The 21,264-nt window shown below is 39.7% G+C and overlaps 1 protein-coding gene across 1 annotated transcript in view; it reads right to left on the bottom strand.

The window, feature by feature from the left end:
- Window positions 1–21,264, bottom strand: part of LOC140235005 (semaphorin-5B-like) — a 107,202-nt gene that overhangs the window by 85,219 nt on the left and 719 nt on the right. The window contains 4 exon segments of the mRNA XM_072315041.1: window positions 8,263–8,389; window positions 16,888–17,028; window positions 18,418–18,477; window positions 20,109–20,248. Of these exon segments, the coding sequence (XP_072171142.1) occupies window positions 8,263–8,389; window positions 16,888–17,028; window positions 18,418–18,477; window positions 20,109–20,248 (468 nt within the window).

Below are 21,264 nucleotides of genomic sequence, written 5' to 3'. Positions count from 1 at the left end.
TTAGGCAACATTGTTTTTATGATATTCCACATCTCACCAGATGTGTTAGCTGCCGAGAATTTTTCAGCAAAAAAAAAAAAAGATCTCTTTAGTTTTCTTATTTTCAAAGTAACAGCATTACGAAGTTTCTTATACTCATTCCACAAATCATTCAATCTATTTTCCAATGATATTACTTTATTTCCATCAGATTCAATCGATATCATCCTTTTAAGCTTATTCACTTTTTCCTTCAGTTTATCTCTTTTATAAATAGGATTGATAATTTCACTACATATCCAAGGAGAAGAAATTTTCTGAACTCGTTTTTCACGAATAGGCATATGTTTATCAATCACCGACAATAACAATTTTTCAAAATGAAAAGCTGCTTCATTTATACACTTCGAACCATGGTTGGGACTGTGGGCTACGAATGAATGAATTGTGGTCAAAATATTTCATACTTCTGTAATTAACAGTACGGGGCGCTTTATATTTGACGTGACATTTCAGAACCATAAAACATAATGAGTGATCACTATGCCAGTATGCTTTACTCCATACACAGATACAATATCTGGAGCATTTGATAACATTATGATCGATAAGGGTAGACGAATCATTTGTTATTCTTGTACATATGTTACCATTTATTTGCTGCAATGAATACAAACTGTTTATTTCATTAAGATGTTTGGTTTCATTAGTTACATTCTTTTTCGAAATATCACAATTCAAATCCCCCACAATAAAGATATTTTTGTTAAAACTGTCTAAAAAAGACACCAATTGCTCATAATAATCAAAACTACAAACTGAAAAATGAAAGATTTCGGACATTGTTCTCCAACTATGATTGGTATGGCCTCTAAATGTCTCAAGGAATCGTGTTGTAAAATTGAATAATTCAAATTCATTTTCATATATACAGTGGCGTATCTAGGGAAAACGGCGCCCGGGGCAAGCACGAAAATTGCGCCCCTAATTTCTGAAAAAGTGTTCAACCCCAACCCCATCCCGGTAGGGACTTTAAACCAAGTCCACATGATGCTTTTTCAAGTACTTAAAAGGGATCTTTTGAGGGTGATTTAAATGTAATGAATTGTGATAGATTTTGGCGAGCGAGCGCAGCGAGCGAGCCGAAAATTTTTGTATTTCAGCTTACAAAACATGGAATTCTTGTCATTTTTTGCTTACCAAATCTTACAATTCTAATCAAGATATAGTGACAACCTTATAGATATCGATTTATACCAAAAAACTGAGGACTTTAAAAAATACTCTAAATTAGTGCGCGCGAGTGAGCTGAAATTTGTAAATGTCCTCGTCATCATCACGTACTGTTCTTGTATTTTTTTTATATAAATTTTGGCGAGCGAGCGTAGCGAGCGAGCCGAAAATTCTTGTATTTCAGCTTACAAAACATGGAATTCTTGTCATTTTTTGCTTATTAAATCTTACAATTATAGTGACGACCTAACGATTTATACCAACAAACTGAGGACTTGAAAAAAATACTCTAAATTAGTACGAGCGAGTGAGCCGAAATTTGTATATTTCTGCGTCATCATTACGTTTTTTTCTTATCTTTTTTGATTTTTTTTGCGCCCCCCTCCCCCGTATGTTCGAAACCGTTGGCGTCCTCTTTTGATCCAATCGGCGATCGCTTCAGAACGAATGAAATTGCAGTCTCTGCTCCGTGTAACATTTTTCCTGCTAAATATAAAATGACATGAGTGAACACAATAGACATTATCATTTTGTCCGCGTCATCGTCACGTTTTGTTCTTATCTTCCTCTCTTTTTTTATACAAATTTTGGCGAGCGAGCGCAGCGAGCGAGCCGAAAATTTTTGTATTTCAGCTTACAAATCATGAAACTCTTGTCATTTTTTGCTTATTAAATCTTACAATTCTAATCAAGGTATAGTGACGGCCTTATAGATAACGATTTATACCAACAAACTGAGGACTTGAAAAAATACTCTAAATTAGTACGAGCGAGTGAGCCGAAATTTGTATATTTCCGCGTCATCATTGCGTTTTGTTCTTTTCTTGTTTGATTTGTTGTTGTCTTTTTTGCGCCCCCTCCCCCCCCCGTATGTTCGAAACCGTTGACGCCCTCTTTTGATCCAATTGGCGATCGCTTCAGAACGAATGAAATTGCAGAACGAATGAAATTGCAGCCGCTGCTCCGTGAAACATTTTGCCTGCTAAATATAAAATGATATGTGTGAACACAATAGACACTGTCATTTTGTCATCATCACGTTTTGTTCTTACCTTCTTTTTTATACAAATTTTGGCGAGCGAGCGCAGCGAGCGAGCCGAAAATTGTTGTATTTCAGCTCACAGAACATGGAATTTTTGTGTGAACACTATCATTTTGTCCGCGTCATCATCATGTTTTGTTTTTATCTTGTTTGATTTGGTTTTCTGCCCCCCCCTCCCCCACCATTCTCCCTACCCCTTCCGGGCGAGTTTTTTTTTTTTCTTCTTCTTTTTCTTCTTTTCTTTTTTTCTTCTTCTTCGTTTTTTTTTTTTCTTTTCTTTCTTCTTCTTCTTCGTTTTTTTTTTTCCGTTTTTTTTGCGCCCCCACGGAGTGGCGCCCGGGGCACGTGCCCCCCTTGCCCCCCCCTAGATACGCCACTGCATATATATAGCTACGCCTCTTCCATGTCTGTTTCTGTCTTTTCTTAGGACTCGATAGCCTTCAATACATATCTCGCTATCAAATATTGAATCATCAAGCCAAGTTTCATTCAATGAAAATATATGTACATCATTCTGACTCAAAAGCAGTTTGATTTCCGATAACTTCGCGAAGAGACTGTGTACATTTAGATGCAAAATCTTCAAACCCTTTGTATTTAACTCATCATATTTTAAACAATTATTCGGAATACATTGTGAACAGGATGCCGTTATTGCATCGTTTACGGTATCGCCATTGATTGTATCAGTTAATTCTATATCACCTATAAAACTAGGTGAGTACGTGTTTCACAACGTATTGAGGACATTCCCGGTTCAGAAATACACATCCCATATCATCATAATCCCTTTCATCTATTCCACCACATTGGATGTGAACCCATTTTTTACATCTAGTGCATTGTAATCCCTTTTGATTATTTTTCACAGATCTAGTAGAGCAGCACACGCACGGGTAACTCCGTACCATGTGAGCTATACTTATCAACCAACAAAACTAGAACATCAACAAAAATATCACAAATTATTATTAGCATTTACAGTCATAGTAATTACGAATAATAACTAATGTGGTGTTATAAAATCATACATAAACTGCACCGGTGATCAATATTCCCTCGTTTTTTACCGATTGAAATGAGAGAGTGACGATAGCCTATTGGGTCATATTCTGTCTAAATCACTTTCGTGGGTTATGACTCTTTTGACTGTCTCCCCCCCCCCCCCCCCCCCCCCGCTTGCTGGGAGGAGGGCAAGAACCCTGCCATCCGATGTCCAGGCTGCAAGGACTTTCTTGCAAGACTTCGTTGTTTGAAGTAGTTGGGCGTTGCTTTTTGTCAAGTCTTCCTCAATCCCCATTTTCGTTACTTTGAGGACACGGCGTTTGGATAGGATCATGATGCGCATGCGATAGGAAACAAATTTGACGATGATTGTTCGAGGCCTTTCATTGCGCCTACTGTTGCGTGTCATCCTGCTTGCTGACAGTGAGTCGTCCTCATTCTTCTTCACAGGAAGTCGATGGGACCTCTCGATGTCATCCTTGGACAACTCAACTTTCAACTTCTCCCTGGCTATGCGGCAAATGATCTCGTCAGTGTCCTCACCAGCTGATTCCTGTATGCCGTGGAGGCAATTTCGTCTGGAGTATTGTTCCTGGTTGTTAGCAGCTCGCCCAACCTTGTCCAGAGCAGAGCGTTGTCTTTCAATGATGGACTTGAGGTTCGCGATCTCCTTTGTGTTGCTGCTCAGCTGGGACTTGAGGTCGATAAACCTTCCTTCACTGACTTCAATTCGTCGCATCATGTCGTCTAGTTCACCCTTTATGGCGTCACGCACTGCTTGACAACGGCGTAGCCAGGATTTCATCTTAGGGGGGGCGGTTAGTCTGCGAGGGAGCGAAGCGACCGAGCCCGAGCGAGCGGAGCGAGCGAGGGGGGGAGGGTGTGGGAGGGGGGTGTCCCCCCTCCCACGGTAAGAACTTTTTTGCATTTGGATGTTGTAAATGGTGCGATTTGATGCATGTTTTTGCGCGTTTTATCGACGTGAAACAGTCCCACTTGTTTATGGTAGCAGTTTATTTTGATGTAGATTATTATTGAACAATTTGCCTATAAAAGGGTATAATTTAGATACACTTCTTGTATTAATTCTTTTCACTGAATATCATGAACGCGACTGAACCCGAGCGAGCGGAGCGAGCGAGGGGGAGGGGAGGGTGTGGGAGGGGGGTGTCCCCCCTCCCACGATAAGAACTTTTTGCATTTTGATGTTGCAAATGGTGCAATTTGATGCATGTTTTTGCACGTTTTATCGACGTGAAACAGTCCCATTGGTTTACGATAGCAGTATATTTTAGCGTAGATTATTATTGAACAATTTGCCTGTAAAATGGTATAATTCAAATATTCTTTTCACTGAATATCATGAACGCGACTGAACCCGAGCGAGCAGAGGGAGCGAGGGGGTAGGGGAGGGTGTGGGAGGGGGGTTTCCCCCCTCCCACGGTGAGAACTTTTTACATTTTGATTTTGCAAATGGTGCAATTTGATGCATGTATTTGCGTGTTTTAACGACGTGAAACAGTCCCACTTGTTTAAGATTGCAGTATATTTTAGAGTAGATTATCATTGAACAATTTGCCTATAAAATGGTATAATTCCAGTACACTTCTTGTATTAATTCTTTTCACTGAATATCATGAACGCGACTGAACCCGAGCGAGCGGAGCGAGCGAGGGGGTAGGGGAGGGTGTGGGAGGGGGGTTTCCCCCCTCCCACGGTGAGAACTTTTTACATTTTGATTTTGCAAATGGTGCAATTTGATGCATGTTTTAACGACGTGAAACAGTCCCACTTGTTTAAGATTGCAGTATATTTTATATCATGAACGCGACTGAATCCGAGCGAGCGGAGCGAGCGAGGGGGAGGGGAGGGTGTGGGAGGGGGGTGTCCCCCCTCCCACGATAAGAACTTTTTGCATTTTGATGTTGCAAATGGTGCAATTTGATGCATGTTTTGCGCGTTTTATCGACGTGAAACAGGGCCTCTTGTTTAAGGTAGCAGTATATTTTAGTGTAGATTATTATTGAACAATTTGCCTATAAAATGGTATAATTCAAATACACTTCTTGTATTAATTCTTTTCACTGAATATCATGAACGCGACTGAACCCGAGCGAGCGGAGCGAGCGGAGCGAGCGAGGGGGTAGGGGAGGGTGAGAGGGGAACCCCCCTCCCACGGTGAGAACTTTTTACATTTTGATTTTGCAAATGGTGCAATTTGATGCATGTATTTGCGTGTTTTAACGACGTGAAATAGTCCCACTTGTTTAAGATTGCAGTATATTTTAGTGTAGATTATTATTGAACAATTTGCCTATAAAATGGTATAATTCCAATACACTTCTTGTATTAATTCTTTTCACTGAATATCATGAACGCGACTGAACCCGAGCGAGCGGAGCGAGCGAGGGGGTAGGGGAGGGTGTGGGAGGGGGGTTTCCCCCCTCCCACGGTGAGAAGTTTTTACATTTTGGTTTTGCAAATGGTGCAATTTGATGCATGTTTTGCGTGTTTTAACGACGTGAAACAGTCCCACTTGTTTTAGATTGCAGTATATTTTAGTGTAGATTATTATTGAACAATTTGCCTATAAAATGGTATAATTCCAATACACTTCTTGTATTAATTCTTTTCACTGAATATCATGAACGCGACTGAACCCGAGCGAGCGGAGCCAACGAGGGGGGAGGGGAGGGTGTGGGAGGGGGGTGTCCCCCCTCCCACGGTAAGAACTTTTTGCATTTTGATTTTGCAAATGGTGCAATTTGATGCATGTTTTTGCGTGTTTTAACGAGTTGAAACAGTCCCACTTGTTTAAGGTTGCCGTATATTTTAGTGTAGATTATTATTGAACAATTTGCCTATAAAACAGTATAATTCAAACACACTAGTATTCTTGTATTAATTCTTACACTGACTATCATGAACGCTGTCTGTTCAGCAATCAAACAGAAAAAGCATGCACACGAGGGTGTAGATAGGGGCATATCCCCTCCCACACGAAGGTGATTTTGCGTTTTCAGACCTGAAATTCAGCGATCTGGTGCAAATTTTTGGTGCAACACTTTTTCATCGAAGTGTTAAAATCACCATCTGTGCGTATGTATAAAGTCTAGTGAGGTAGAACTTAGGGGAAGGGGGATTCCCCCTCCCGCTCGCGGAGCTTTTGCGTTTTTAGAATTGAAATAAAGCGATCTTGGTATAGCCACAGTCTACTTCTTTGCATGGCGGGGGGGGGGGGGGGGGGAACAGGAAGAAGGCGTTGGCGAGTGTTATCTCCACTCTTCCCTTCCGATGGAGCTTGTATCTTTTTAAGGCTGAAATTGAGATATCTCGTATACGCATAATAAGCATATTTGATGGAATCAACATTTGGGTAATCAAAAAAAAAAAATGATGGGGGGGGGGCTGAGGGAGGAAAGGGTCGATTAAAAGGGGAAATTCCCCTTATACATGAGGGAACCTTCAGTTTTCGGAATATTAGTGAAAAGTCTTGTGCACTCAGAATTATTCAGAATTTTTTTTAATCTAAAAAGTGTACTTAGCTAGGGAAAGCGGCAAAGAGGGGGAGGGTTTGGGAGGGGGTATCCCCCTCCCAAGCACGAGAGATTTTGCATATTTTGAATTGAAATTCAACGATCTGGTGCACACTTTGAGTGAAATATTCAAAAAAATATATCTTATTTGATGAAAGGTTGCAAAGGAGACCCGCTTCATGTGCATGCATACAGTATACACGCATTTTTTTTTCCCGCCTCCCAACTCCTCGGTCCAAATCTTAGGGGGGGCGACCGCCCCCATCGCCCCCCCCTGGCTACGCCAGTGCTGCTTGACGAATAGAATTCAGGAATTCTTCTCCCTTTAGGTATCGCTTTAAGACTGCGTCAGCAATGCATTCCACATCGTCAAGTTTACACGGGGTCGGCATAATGGCGGGTCAAATGAAACTGCGAAATGTAGCAAAACTCAGAACACTATGAACACAAGATGATTAAAAAAAGAGCCGTCCACAGTGTCAAAAGATTTCGGTAAGTTATTCCAGGTAATATTTGCAAAGGGCGATGTGGTATCACGAAGTATGGAAATATTGGTGATATATCAAACGAGGCACGTGTTCCATATTCATCAAAGTCATGTGGTATACGGAGACACTTGTGATGACTCGACGACAAATCACATATCACAAATCTCATATAATATCGGCATGTATCACATAGTTACCATGTCTGGTGCAGGATAGGAAAACAACCGTCGTATGTTACATCATCCTGGATATATGTATGCGTCGCAAACGTCCTGTCAATATGTTCGTGAACATCGTATGTACTAACAAGTACTATAACGTGATGGGACTACATTAGTCCGAAGGGACTGAGGACGCAGTGCTTTCCTTCCAGATAGTGAGATGAAAATCGAGTTATAGAATCGGTTTACCTCTCTGAGATCCACAGACTACAGGAAAAACCAGTATGCCAGGAAGTATAAATATCAAATTCCAGTCTCCTGTACCCAAATTGTGGAATAATCACAGTCTATCACAGTCTGTAACGACTTAGAATTCAGCAGTTAAGCTACATAAGCAATATATTAGAATGATGTTGCAGTCATCACTTGCTATTTTTTCACTTACAATAATATGCAAGTATTCAACACAAAAATGTTTGCCACAAAATGGGTGCTTCCCCTTGCTATGTAAGGCCTCAGCATTGTAGGCTGATGTGGACCCACATCAATGATTTTAAGCTTGATGGCATCTCCATAAGTGACCAGTTACAAGCATTTCATATTATGTGACAGCACGCTGTAAACCTGTCATCCTTTTCTTAAATACTGAAGCTGATACCTGCAAGACTTGTCGTGGAAATTGCAGGCTGCCAACATCTCTGCATTCATTTCCATTTTTATTTCTGTCCGTTTCTTTCCATTCAGAGTGCTGCCGTATGCATTCCCATCTCACCGATAATCACATCATTGAGAACCAATGCAAGATACATCGGCCTTACCTATGTACAGCACAGTAGCATTCTCGTCCCTAGTCCGTGCAAATGTGTAGCCGCCATCGGGGTTGGTAGTTTCACAAGTCTGGTCCCCGATGTTGCCTTCATTGTTCACAAAGTTGCAACTCGTCAACTGCAACAATAGATTTGACAGACGTTTTGAATACCTGCATGAAGTTATTGATAAGCATTTTTTATATATAGGATAAGCACTTACTGAAATGGGCTGCCTTCAGCTCTCTCCAACAAGTCACGATGAATATATAGGAATATAGTGATTATTAAGAAATTATAGTGTAATTCATCATTTGAGATTCTGATGATACTGATTAGCATTTTCCCCCTCCCACGGTGAGAACTTTTTGAATTTTGATGTTGTACATGGTGGAATTTGATGTATGTTTTTGCGCGTTTTGTCGACTTGATACAGTCCCTTTTTTAAGGTATAGCAATATATGTTGATGTCGATTATTATCAACAATTTGGCTATAAAATAGTATCATTCAAATAAACTTCTTGTATTAATACTTACACTTGATATCATGAACGCGACCGAACGCGAGCGAGCGGAGCGAGAGAGGGAGGGGAGGGGAGGGGGAGGATGTGGGAGGGGGATGTTCCCCCTCCCATGGGGAGAACTTGTTTTGTTTTATCGACTTGAAACATTTCCATTTGTTTAAGGTACCAGAATATTTTGATGTAAATTGTTATTGAACAATTTGCCTTAAATGGTATCATTTAAATAAAATTCTATTAATTCTTCCACCGAATGTCATGCAGGCGACCGAGGTGGGAGGGGTGGGGGTGGGGGTGTGGGGGTGTCACGTGCTCGCTCCGGTAAACTGGCACCTCGTCTACAACCACCCTGTCGACTGTCCACCTAGTCTAATGCCATCTCGTCTAAACTCACTTCGTCTACTACCAACTCGTCTACCAACCATTTTGTCTAAATACCAATTAGTCTAATTGTCATTTCGTCTACTAACCATTTTATCTAACATGTCTAATGTCCAATTTGTCTAAGTCACATTTCGTCTAACACCCATTATGTCTATTGACCATTTCGTCTATTAATCATTAGGTCTATGAATAACATAGTCTACAGCTCATTTTGTCTAATAGCCAATTGGTCTACAACCACCTTGTCTAATACTCAATTAATCTAATAACCAGTCAGTCTACTCCCAACTGGTCTATTGCCAACTGGTCTACTCCCAACTGGTCTACTCCCAATTGGTGTACTCCCAACTGGTCTACACCCAACTGGTCTACACCCAACTGGTCTACTCCCAACTGGTCTACTCCCAACTGGTCTGCACCCAACTGGTCTACTGCCAACTAGTCTACTCCCAACTGGTCTACTACGAGTTATAGTTTTTTTTTTTTTTTGTTATTTAAGTATACTTCATCCAGTTTCTTTTTTTCCCAGTGAAATAGGTTGAACACTCTTGGTGCCCCATTTGGTTTAAATTTTTATGTTCTAATTATGACATTTTTTTAGGGAAAAAAGATAATGCCACAGTGTGAAAAACTTGCTGTGTTATTTTTGTGGTGGATGTGTAATTTATATCAAATGTAATTCTGTTACGTATGACTGACAATTAGTTTGTGATGGAGGATTGTAACTGAGCTAGTTTATCATTATTTAGTCATTTTACGGCCAGAATGTAGACTGGATAGTCATGTCTCACCATTGATTAGTATGTCTTTATATTCAGCATGTGCGGAATAATTAACAACTAGAATAGTCTAATATTGATTAGAGGGCAGGGTTTATAGTTCATGACAGTGAGACGGACTGGACACTAGACAAAGTGGTATATTCATTATTAGCATGAACAGATGGAAATGATCAGTTTGGGTAAATTGTTGAGAGTAAAACTATATCAGTTGGGAGTACACCAATTGGGTATAGACGAGTATAGACCAATTGGGAGTAGACGAGTTGGGAGTAGACCAGTTGGGAGTAGACCAGTTGGGAGTAGACCAGTTGGGAGTAGACCAATTGGGAGTAGACGAGTTGGGAGTAGACCAGATGGGTATAGACCATATTGGGTATAGACAAACTAAGGGTTGGACGGTATGATAACTAGACAAAGTGAATGTAGACGAAATGACTTGTAGACGAGGTGGGAGTAGACTAACTAGTAGTAGGCAAAATAGATATTAGACGACATGGCAAACAGACATTGTGAGTGTAGACGATTTGGCTATTACATCAATTGTTTAGTAGACAAAATGCTCCTTAGACGAGTTGGGTATTAGACAGTACGGGTAGTGGGCAAAGTGACTATTAGACAATATGGGTACTGGACAAAACAAGTTGTAGACCAAATGGGTATTAGACGAATCGGTAATAGACGATTTGCCAGTAGACCAATTGGAAAATAGACATAGTGGCTGTAGACGAGGTCACTATAAACCCTCGCTCCCACGGTGAGAATTTTTTGCATTTTGATGTTGTAAATGGTGCAATTTTAAGAATGTTTTGCGTGTTTTATCGACTTGAAACAGTCCCACTTGTTTAAAGTATACTAGCAAAATATTTTGATGTAGCTTACAATGAACAAATTGCCTATAAAATGGTATTTTTAAACAAATTTATTGTATTAATTTTTACGATGAATAACTATCATGAACAATGTTAAGCAATTCAAGCAGAAAAAGCAAGCACACGAGGGTGCAGATAAGGGGCATTTTACCTTCCACACGAAGATTATTTCGCATTTTCAGACCTGAAATTCAGCGATCTGGTGCAAACATTTGTGCAGCATTTAGAATTTTTCCAGCGCCGCCCCCCCCCCCCCCCACTGAAAAAAAAAAGAATAATTTAAGAAATAAATATGGCCTTTTTCAGGGAAGTGTTAAAATCATAGAATTTAGCTCTTATTCCGAGTGTGCATCATCTGTGTGTATGTACAAAGTCTAGTGAGGTAGAGCTTAGGGGGAAGGTGTGGGAGGGGGATTCCCCCTCCCACTCGACGGAACTTTTGCGTTATTCGAATTGAAATAAAGCGATCTGAAGCACACTTTTTGTGAAAAATTCGGAAATTGTCATTCCCCAAAATGTTCTAAGTTTATAGAGGGGCAAGCAATAGGAGAGTGGCAAGATACATCTCTCATATTCGAGGGAGCTTTTTTTTTTCAGTTTTAGAATTGAAGTTCAACAATCTGGTGCACACTTTTGTTGGAATATCTGGAAATTGGTCAATCGGAGAAGGTGGGAGGGGATAAGCCCTATTCCCCCTTCCTACACGAGGGAGATTCTGTATTTTCTGATTGCATTAACGTTTTGGTGCACACAATTTGTGGCATATACGGAAAACTGTCTACGTTCAAAGTGTAGCCACAGTCTACTTGTATGCATGGGGGAGGGGACGGGCGAGCAGGGAGAAGGCGTGGGCGAGTGCTTTCACCACCTTTCCAGTACGGGGGAGCTTTTGCCTTTTTAAAGGACAAGTTCACCTTCATAGACATGTGGGTTGAGTGAATGCAGCAATATTAGTAGAACACATCAGAGAGAGTTTGAGGAAAATCAGACAATACGTTTAGAAGTTATGAATTTTTAAAGTTTCTGTTCAGTCATGGCTGGATGAGAAGACTACTATAGCTTGTGATGTCACATGAGTACAAGGGTATAAAGAAAGTATAAAGAAAATTCACCTTATTTTCACTTTTCTCGCATAACAAAAGAACATTCGACTTCTCTCTTTCAGAAGGCAAGGGGAATAATATTATCCTTAACATACATCAGTAACAAGTCCAAGAAATGTGCACTTTATTCAAAAAGTAAAATTTTGTGAAATTCTCTTTTTATTTTCATTTTTAATCGTTGTGCGCATGTGACATCACACACTGTAGTAGTCTTCTCGTCCAGCAGTAATTGCGCAGATACTTAAAAAATTTATAACTTTTGAACGGACTGTCGGATTTTCCTCAAACTTTCACTGATGTGTTCTACTAATATTGCTGCATTCACTCAATCCACATGTGCATGAAGGTGAACTTGTCCTTTAAAGCTGAATTTGAGATATCTCGTATCCGCATATTTGATGGAAAATTTGAAAATTAGAAAAAAAAAAGTGATCTGTGATGGGGGAAGTGAGCGAGGAAAGGGTTGATTAAAAGGGGATATTCCCTTTTTATACATGAATGAAATTTCGAGTTTTCGGAATAGAAGTGATAAGTCTCTTGTGCCCTCAGATTTATTCAGAATTTTTTGTAAATCTGAAAAGTGTACAAAGGCTATAGGGAAAGGGGCAGAGGGGGGGGGGGTGAGAGGGGGATAAGGGAGGGGGCATCCCCCTCCCAAGCACCAGAGATTTTGCTTTTTTTTAAAATTGAAATTCAGCAATCTGGTGCACATTTTGAATACTGTAAGATATTTAGACTTGGACGAAACGCCAGAAAATTTTCCTCGTTTCGGGAATTATTGGGGGACAAAATGATATGTTTGCTCCCCCCCCCAGTCCTCCAGGATCGACGTCCCTGCATACGAGTGGGCTTTTGCATTCTTATAATATAAATACAAATGAAAAGTTTTGATGGGAAATTCGGAAAGCTGTCACTCCGTGCAGTGTACTAAAGTCTTTAATGGGAAACAAAGCGGGAAAAGGGTTGCTTGAAAGAAGCTAAGAAGCTATCCCCTCCCACCCGCGGTGGATCTTTTGTGTTCTTTTTTGTAACTGAAGTGACAGACAGGTGCACACTTAAGGTAAAACATTTGGGAATCTGCCAATCTAGAAAAAAAAAGAAAAAAGGAAAAGGACCGAAAGGGGGAGGGGGTATTTCCCTCCCACGCCAGAGTTTTTTTTTCTTTGCATTTTCAGAATTGAAATTCTGCAATCTGGAGCACACTTTGGATAAGATATTTGGACAGTTTTCTATGAAAAAAACGCAAGAAATTTTTCCTCATTTCGGGAATCATTGGGCATCAAAATGATATGTTTGCCCCTCCCCCCCCCCTCCCCCCGTCCGCGCCCCCGTCCTCAAGGATCGCCGCCCCTGCATACGAGTGTGCTTTTACATTTTTAGAATTCAGATGAAAATATCTCGTAAACGCATATATTTCATGATGTAATCTGGAAAAAATTCAATCCCAGAAGTGTATACTATTTTTATCTTTTGGAGGGGGAGGGGAAACCCTCCCTTAATTGAAATTATCTAGATATCTCCTCCACCCCACGGAACTTTTGCACGTTTTTTTTTTTTTAAACTGAAGTAACAGACCTGGTGCACATGAAACATTTTAAAATTTGTCAATCTGAAGTGAAAGGACTGAACGGGGAAGGGTATGGAAAGGGATAGGTCTTTCCCCCTCTTACGCACAACTACCGCTGGCAATTACTGCATGGCAGCAACATCAGGAGAATGGGATAACGATTAAATGCAAGCGAGCGAAGCGAGCAAGCTTGAAAATTTTGACATATTACAGACCAAAAACTGCCGTTTGCAGCTATACTTTTTCGCTTTGAAAATTAAGGAGGGGGCCCGCATCGCGCGCAACTGCTGGCAATTACTGACAGGAACATCAGGAGAATGGCATAACGATTACATGCGAGCGAGCGGACAAGGCGAGCTTGGAAATTTTGACATTAATTTTTGCAGTCCAAAAACTGCCGTTTGTAGCTATATTTTCTCGCTTTGGAAATTAAGGGGGAGGGGGCGCACCGGGCGCAAATGGTGGCAATTACTTGTAGCAACATCAGGAGAACCAGAGCGAGCGAGCTTGAGAATTTTGACATTTTACATTCCAAAAACTGCCGTTTGTAGCTTTTTTTTCGCTCTGGAAATAAGGTGGGCGCACAGGGCACAACTTCTGGCAATTAGGGCCTACTGGCAGCAACATCAGGAGAATGGCATAACGATTAAATGCAAGCGAGCGGAACGAGCGAGCTTGGAAATTTTGACAGTTTACAGTCCCAAAACTGCCGTTTGTAGCTATATTTTTTCGCTTTGGATATTCGGGGGGGGGGGGGGGTGGGGGGAGTTGGCGCACCGGGCGCTAATGCATGCAATTACTGGCAGCAACATCAGGAGAATGGCATAACGATTAAATTCGAGCGAGCGGAGCGAGCGAGCTTGAAAATGTTGACATTTTACAGTCCAAGAACTGCCGTTTTTAGCTTTTTTTTCGCTTTGGAAATTAAGTGGGACGCACCAGGCACAACTTCTCGCAATAATTAGGGCCTACTGGCAGCAACATCAGGAGAATGACATAACGAATAAATGCAAGCGAGCGGAGCGAGCGAGCTTGGAAATTTTGACATTTTACAGTCCAAAAACTACCGTTTGTAGCTATATTCTTTCGCTTTGGATATTCAGGGTGGGGGGAGTTGGCGCACCGGGCGCTAATGCTTGCAATTACTGGCGGCAACATTAGGAGAATGGCATAACGATAAAATTCGAGCGAGCGAGCTTGAAATTTTTGACATTTTACAGTCCAAAAACTGCCGATTGTAGCTACATCTTTCGTTTTGGAAATTAAGGGGGGGGGGGGGCGCCGGGTGCGCCATGCCCGATGCGCCGCTCCCCCCCCCCCCCCCGATCCGCCACTGGTAGTCAAGGGTGTCGGTTTATGTTCGTGATTTGGGGAGGTATGACCAGCGAGGGGGCGTCGAAGTGACCAAGCGGGGAAGGATGTCCAAAATATTCACTTCAGAGCATCCCCTATAGAGCATCCCCTAATTGTTTGTGTTTATGTGTGTGTGCGTGTTTTATACACATGAAAAAGTTAGGAAATACTAGTAGCCAAGGTCAAGTCTTATTATTGGCAATGCACGGCATTTTAATATAGACTAGTATGTAAAGCAACACTGCAAAATCAATGATCTAGCTTTGATATAACGAAGCGTAAGGTACAAAGGTGTACATTTTGTTATCACATTGCGCATGCAACATTGCAGCGACTCTTTTTACCGTTCGGATGTTCTGAGTACACTGCGCACATCCTGCTTATAATTCAGAATGCCAACCAGGAATCACGCTGAATCACAATCTTTTGTCGGCTCCGGGCTTTTTGAACGATGTTTCACATTCTATGTATACCTCTTTAATCATGGTTAAAAGAAATCTTAGAAAATTATCTTATTTCTTGATCACCCTTTCATGTTGATTTCAAAAGCAGTTTACTAACCTTTGTATTACCATTTTGGCACGTGCCCCCCCCCCCCCCCGTAGTTACGCCACTGATCCCCAATTCACGCCAAGAACATCGACAGAAAATTTTTCAGTAAATCAGGACATGGTATACATATACAGGTGATCGTCCATTGAGAAAATTATCAGAAAAATAACCTGGAAGCTGACCAGCTGACAAGGATGTGACTTGTTCGTGCAAAACTAATACGTATGTGCATGTAGCTACCATTGGGTACTCTCTAAAAAGAGAAGGGTGAAAATGTTCACTCTTGAAGGAGTGAATAACAGAAAAGAGTGAGTTTGGAGTGAAATCTGAGTGAATTTTGAGTGAAAATGTCAATTTTCACTAATTTTGGAGTGACCTCAGGGATCACTTGAAGATTTTGGAGTGATCCCTGAGGTCACTGCTCACTCACTGGGTCTAGTGCTCACCCAACTATCTCAATCAAGATCATCCTCCACGCATTCTTGCAGACTATTACCTTAGAACACAGCAAACATGGGGAGCTTGGGGACCCTTTAAGGGGGCATGGTCTCAATTTCTTTATATCCACTGGCAAGAATATCTGCCAAGTTTGTACGAAATTTGACAATGCATTTTCGAAAAGAAGATCAAATGTGAAAATATGGCCCGTAATTCAGTCCTATGGCCCAAAGGGGGCCAGCCATTAATCTGCCACACATATGAACTTAAAAGTACATCATATTTTTGGTTTTATAGAAGAATATATGTACCTATGGTATAAAGATTCTCTAATTTGGGGGTTCTGGGGTCCCCCGCCCTCCCACACACACACATACATACGCACACCTGGGGTAAATTCAGTCTGCCCCCCCCCCTCCCCCCAATCTTTCTAGGGACACTACCTACCAAGTTCGGTGAAAATCCATCATGAGGTTTTCAAGAAGTTCAAAATGTAAAAAAAAAAAAAAATCTGCATGACGCAATGATGATGCATGATGGGCAATGCAAATAACACGACGCACAAAACACAGCATATGGCACATAACAAATAATTACAATGGCTCACTTGAGCATTTGGGTCAGGTGAGGTACAAAAGTCTCTTGTATGAGCCAATTACTGTTCACACATTGTCATTAGATTCAGTTGCAGAGTTTTGATAAAGAGCCCCTTATTTCCTGCTTCAAGTTACAATTGATTCTCATATGGCCAATGCATTTTAAGAGGTCTCAATACCTATTGAATTGGCAAATTAATGTTTTTAAAATCTGATTTTGTATATATTTCACAAATTTAACCAATTCCTTCTCATCATCCTCAAATAAACATTTTGTAGGATACACCATAAATTCAGAGTTGCCAATTTGACGAAGACCTGGTGATTTTTTTTTTTTTTTTGCAGCTAAATTTCATCAGGACTTGCTGTGTTAAAAAATAAAAAGAAGACAGGCAAGAAGGAAGGATATCAGGTAAGTGCATAAAATCACATGTGAGTTTGATGAAGGTATCAAAACATAAATCCACTTACGCCACTTTCGACTGTAAAGTCACAAAAGAAACAAGCAGGATTCAGCGCGTTCGTGCCACAGAAATACAGTTTTGGACAGCTACTGCTGTCACACTGTCCTCCCAACGATGAGACATATCGGATGTAGTTGTAACAGTCCTCCTGGGGAGAGAAGAAATTACATTATCACTTCTATGAAAAATTGAAATGATTTTTTTTTTACATCACTTGTAGTGTTTATTGTTTATTTATGATTGACAAAGTGCCCTACATCGTCGTAAATAATTATTTACATCGATGTAGGGCACTTTGTCAGTCAGTTGCAATAAAAACATCTCGAAGGAAGAATTTCATGAATCTGAATAATTATGCAGTACCCGCTGCATGCTATAAGGAATAGAATCAACACTAATTGCTGTCGGGCGAAAGCTCGGTGGTCTAGTCGAGATGACGCCTGTCCGGAGATCAGGATGTCATAGGTTTGAATCGTGCTCAAGTATGTACGCCCATAATTTTTTATCATGGCTAATACTAAAAAGCACTATATCAATTCAGTGCTTATTTACATCAATGTAGGGCAATTTAGCAATCAGTTCTGATAAAAACCTCTTGACCAATAATGAATACATTTAGTTTCCAGAGTAAAGCATTCTATAGGTTGATATCTTTACTGTCTATCTGTGGTCAAAACTAGAGAGACAAATGAGAAAGTAAGAGTGAGAGTGCTCATAAATTCATAATATTCTTTAAAATGATAATTTTTTCCACTAACCTGCAAACCAATCTTAAATCTCATTTACAATCAACTTGATGAGCTTGATTTATTGACTTGATACTTTGAAAATTGAAAGGTTAGAAGTTCCTGTGACACGGTAACAAAAACTCTGACTGCCTACAAATCACTGTTCCCAGTCTCACAAGATAGCTACCAAAGTTTGTAGTCACTGACAACTTCCCACATCCCCCATCTTCCCATTTCTATACACTAAGTTCTACACAGTGGACCCCGACACGGAAAATAATGTAACAAATACCATATTAGTCATTCATGCTGCCTTTGAATGTTCACTTTTCTTACTCTTCAGTTGACAATATCATTGACCCAAATCAAGTAAAATAAGAGTGACAAAAATAAAATAAAAATTACAGACATGTTTCAAGTATATTCTACAAATACGGCATACATGATACTCAGGCTATTGGTACACTTTAAATGTGTCATAACTTTATTAGTTTTAGTTTCACTTTGATGGACCTTTTCTCATTCTGTTCACTTGATTCACTCAATTTATAGGAGCCAGCTATGAAAATGGCATGATTTTTTTTTTATTGTGGAAGTTCAGACAACAAAGAAGTTTGCCACAATTTGGATGTTTGTAATAATCTGCTCAAAACAAGCATCATCAATGTCTCAAAATGTTACAACGGTTATCTCCTGGAACAATCCCTTCCATGAAGGACTGTGATATTGATGAAACTTGCTGTAACATGTCAAAAGGGAACAAATGCTTCAAGAATTAGATGAAATTCCTACATCTACAATGTACTTACAGTAGTTGGCATCCCTTGATAACAGGAATAACCGCTATTGTCATAGCACACTCCAACATTCTGCAACGTGATGCAAATTACCAGATAATTAAAGGAGAAAAATCCTATAATAATGTGTAGGAAAAAATATGCCCACAATGATACACTTGATACTGCATACTTGATGCGCACAATATCAAAATCGACCAAATCTTCTGTATTCAAAACAATTTCATGAAAAATGGCAGGGTTAAGGCTGAAGTTGAAGAGACAGAAATAGGTAGATAGATAGACAGATAGATAGATAGGTTGATAGGTAGATAGATAGATAGATAGATAGATAGGTTAATAGGTAGATAGATAGATAGATAGATAGGTTGATAGGTAGATAGATAGATAGATAGATAGATAGATAGATATATGAATGAATGAAGGAATGAATAAATAAATGAATAAATAAATAAACAAACATACTGTAGAGAGATGCAGAATATTTTGGTAATCTCTTAATCGCCTGATCTCAATTTACAGCATATACAGTACTGAGCATATACATCAAAATTCAGATTATTCAACAGAAATGTCTTCTTTGTACAGCAACATGCCACCATCTTTAATCACATTTTGTAGAATGGATGTTTTGCCATCACTTTGCAGTGTCAAATATCCTTCCAAAATCATCTACACAGTATGTGTGATACCGACAGTCTGCACTTACACTTTGTAGCTGACATTTTTTTTTTTTTTGTTTCTTGTCAATCAATATGACATATACATTACCATCGTGCTCGGCTTTCCCATGGTAAAGTGGATATTTTTGCGTGATCAATTTTTCGCGCTTTGCCGTGTAAGAAGAGTTTTGAGTGTTTTTTTATTCCGCGGAATCATGACATCAAGTACTGGAACATATTGCACGCAAAAATATTCGCGTGCTTTTGTCTTCGCGCTACCTTAAGGTAGCGTGAAATTCGCGTAAATTTCAACTTTTTCGGTACTCTTCTTTACACGCAAATTTATAATGTGTTTATCATACACAAGAAAGGTCTATGTCTTCCCCTTTATGCTAACTGATCACTTATTTACAATACTAAGAACATTCCATGAATTCAAACATGCGAACACACATCACAACAAAAAGATCACAAATTTCATGAATATCATGGTGAGATAATAACACAACTTTTACGAACTACAGAGCTCTGTTTGCATTGTTTACTATCAAAACAATGGTCTTTTGCCAGATAATGACTTAATTGCGACTTTTTTCAAAGTTTGTTTCATATCATTCTGGTTTCAGTTTCAGTTTGTAAAATTATTTCCCCACTAAGGCAAATGAAATCATTATGACATATTAACAGCATTCACATTAAAATTCTTGAATGAGAGTAATAACACAGTACAGTGTACTAGTAAATACAGGTCTATGTAATACTAATAGCATCTTACATTCGCTCGTGTCTACAGGGACAGGTAGTGGAGACCAATATCAATTCGCAGATTGATTAACTTAAATAACAGCTTCTGGGAAATACAATCTCATGTAATTTTTCTCTTAAACTTGATAAACAAAACACATTCACACACACACACACATACACATACACACACTCATACACACTCATTCACAATCATCTACACAACCATTTTAATGTTTTGTGTCAATATAGCAGCACAAAGTATTATCTGCTATATTATGTGTGTGTTAAACTGACCTGTTGACTCATGGGATTGTTGTTGTACGAGTAGTAGATTATGGTTCCATTGCCACCAAAAAACACCCCAGGAGGATTCGGAACATCTAACTCCAGGACGCGAAAGTCGCTCCCTGGGTGCAGTTGCGTAATATCTACAGCTGGTAATAACAGAAAGTATAGAGCAGTCCCATTCTTAAATACAAACCAGAGTGATACCACTTTTTGAGGATTGAGTGAGGACAAATATTGGACCGTTCATTCAAATGTTATGAATATTGTTAAAGTTTTGGTGATGCCATCGCTGGATGAGAAGACAACAACAGCATGGTTGTGATGTGTTCTCATATTGCTGAATGATCTCAATTTTCACATATTTGGATATCATTCCCCATAAATGTTGAACACCTTTAACCCTAACTTACCTGGGCTATTTAGCAAGCTTGAATTCCGGGGGGGGGGGGGCATTATGGCCCCCTTCAGATCTCGGCCGTTGATCGCGCGATCGCCGCAAAATTTAGCATGAACATAAAGCCGGATGTAATCTACAAGACTGAGTAGTTAAATTTTCAAAAAATGTATTTTTTATTTTAGATTAATTACTTATGCAAATATATGCAAAAAAAAACTCATTTTCGTCTGTAATTGGCTTATAAAAGCTTATGGAATGCTGATTTTTAGTGTAAATATTCCTGGTGACATTCTGAACATTTGTGCTTTAAAAAAAATCAGTATCAAAATTAATTTCCTATGTTTTTTATTGTTTTATGATTTTTTTATGTATTTCCTTTTTTTTCGAACTTTTGTTTTTGTTGTTTTTCAGCAGAATTTGTCATACACATCTTTAGAAGCATAATTATACTAAAATAAATTTATTTCAGCCATTAAAATTGAAAATATGAATCTTTATATGATTTAATTGAAAAAAGACAATTTGTATTGACTTTGTACACAAAATCACGTTTTTGAGCAATTTTGGGGTTGACGAAAATTTTTTGAAGGGGCGTGGCTTTGGAACGGTATGCCCGGACGCGACAAATTTGGTCTCAAAAGTTGCGCGAGACTTGAAAGTAAAAAGTCAGCGAGCGACGCGGTCAAAAAATTTTGCGCCGCGGAATGGTCGCGGAATTCATCGAGGGGGGGGGGCATTATGCCCCCCCCCCCCCCCAGGTAAGTA

Source organism: Diadema setosum, chromosome 11 (genome assembly GCF_964275005.1).
Source record: "Diadema setosum chromosome 11, eeDiaSeto1, whole genome shotgun sequence".
NCBI lineage: Eukaryota > Metazoa > Echinodermata > Echinoidea > Diadematoida > Diadematidae > Diadema > Diadema setosum.
This window is presented reverse-complemented; position numbering and strand designations above follow the sequence as displayed.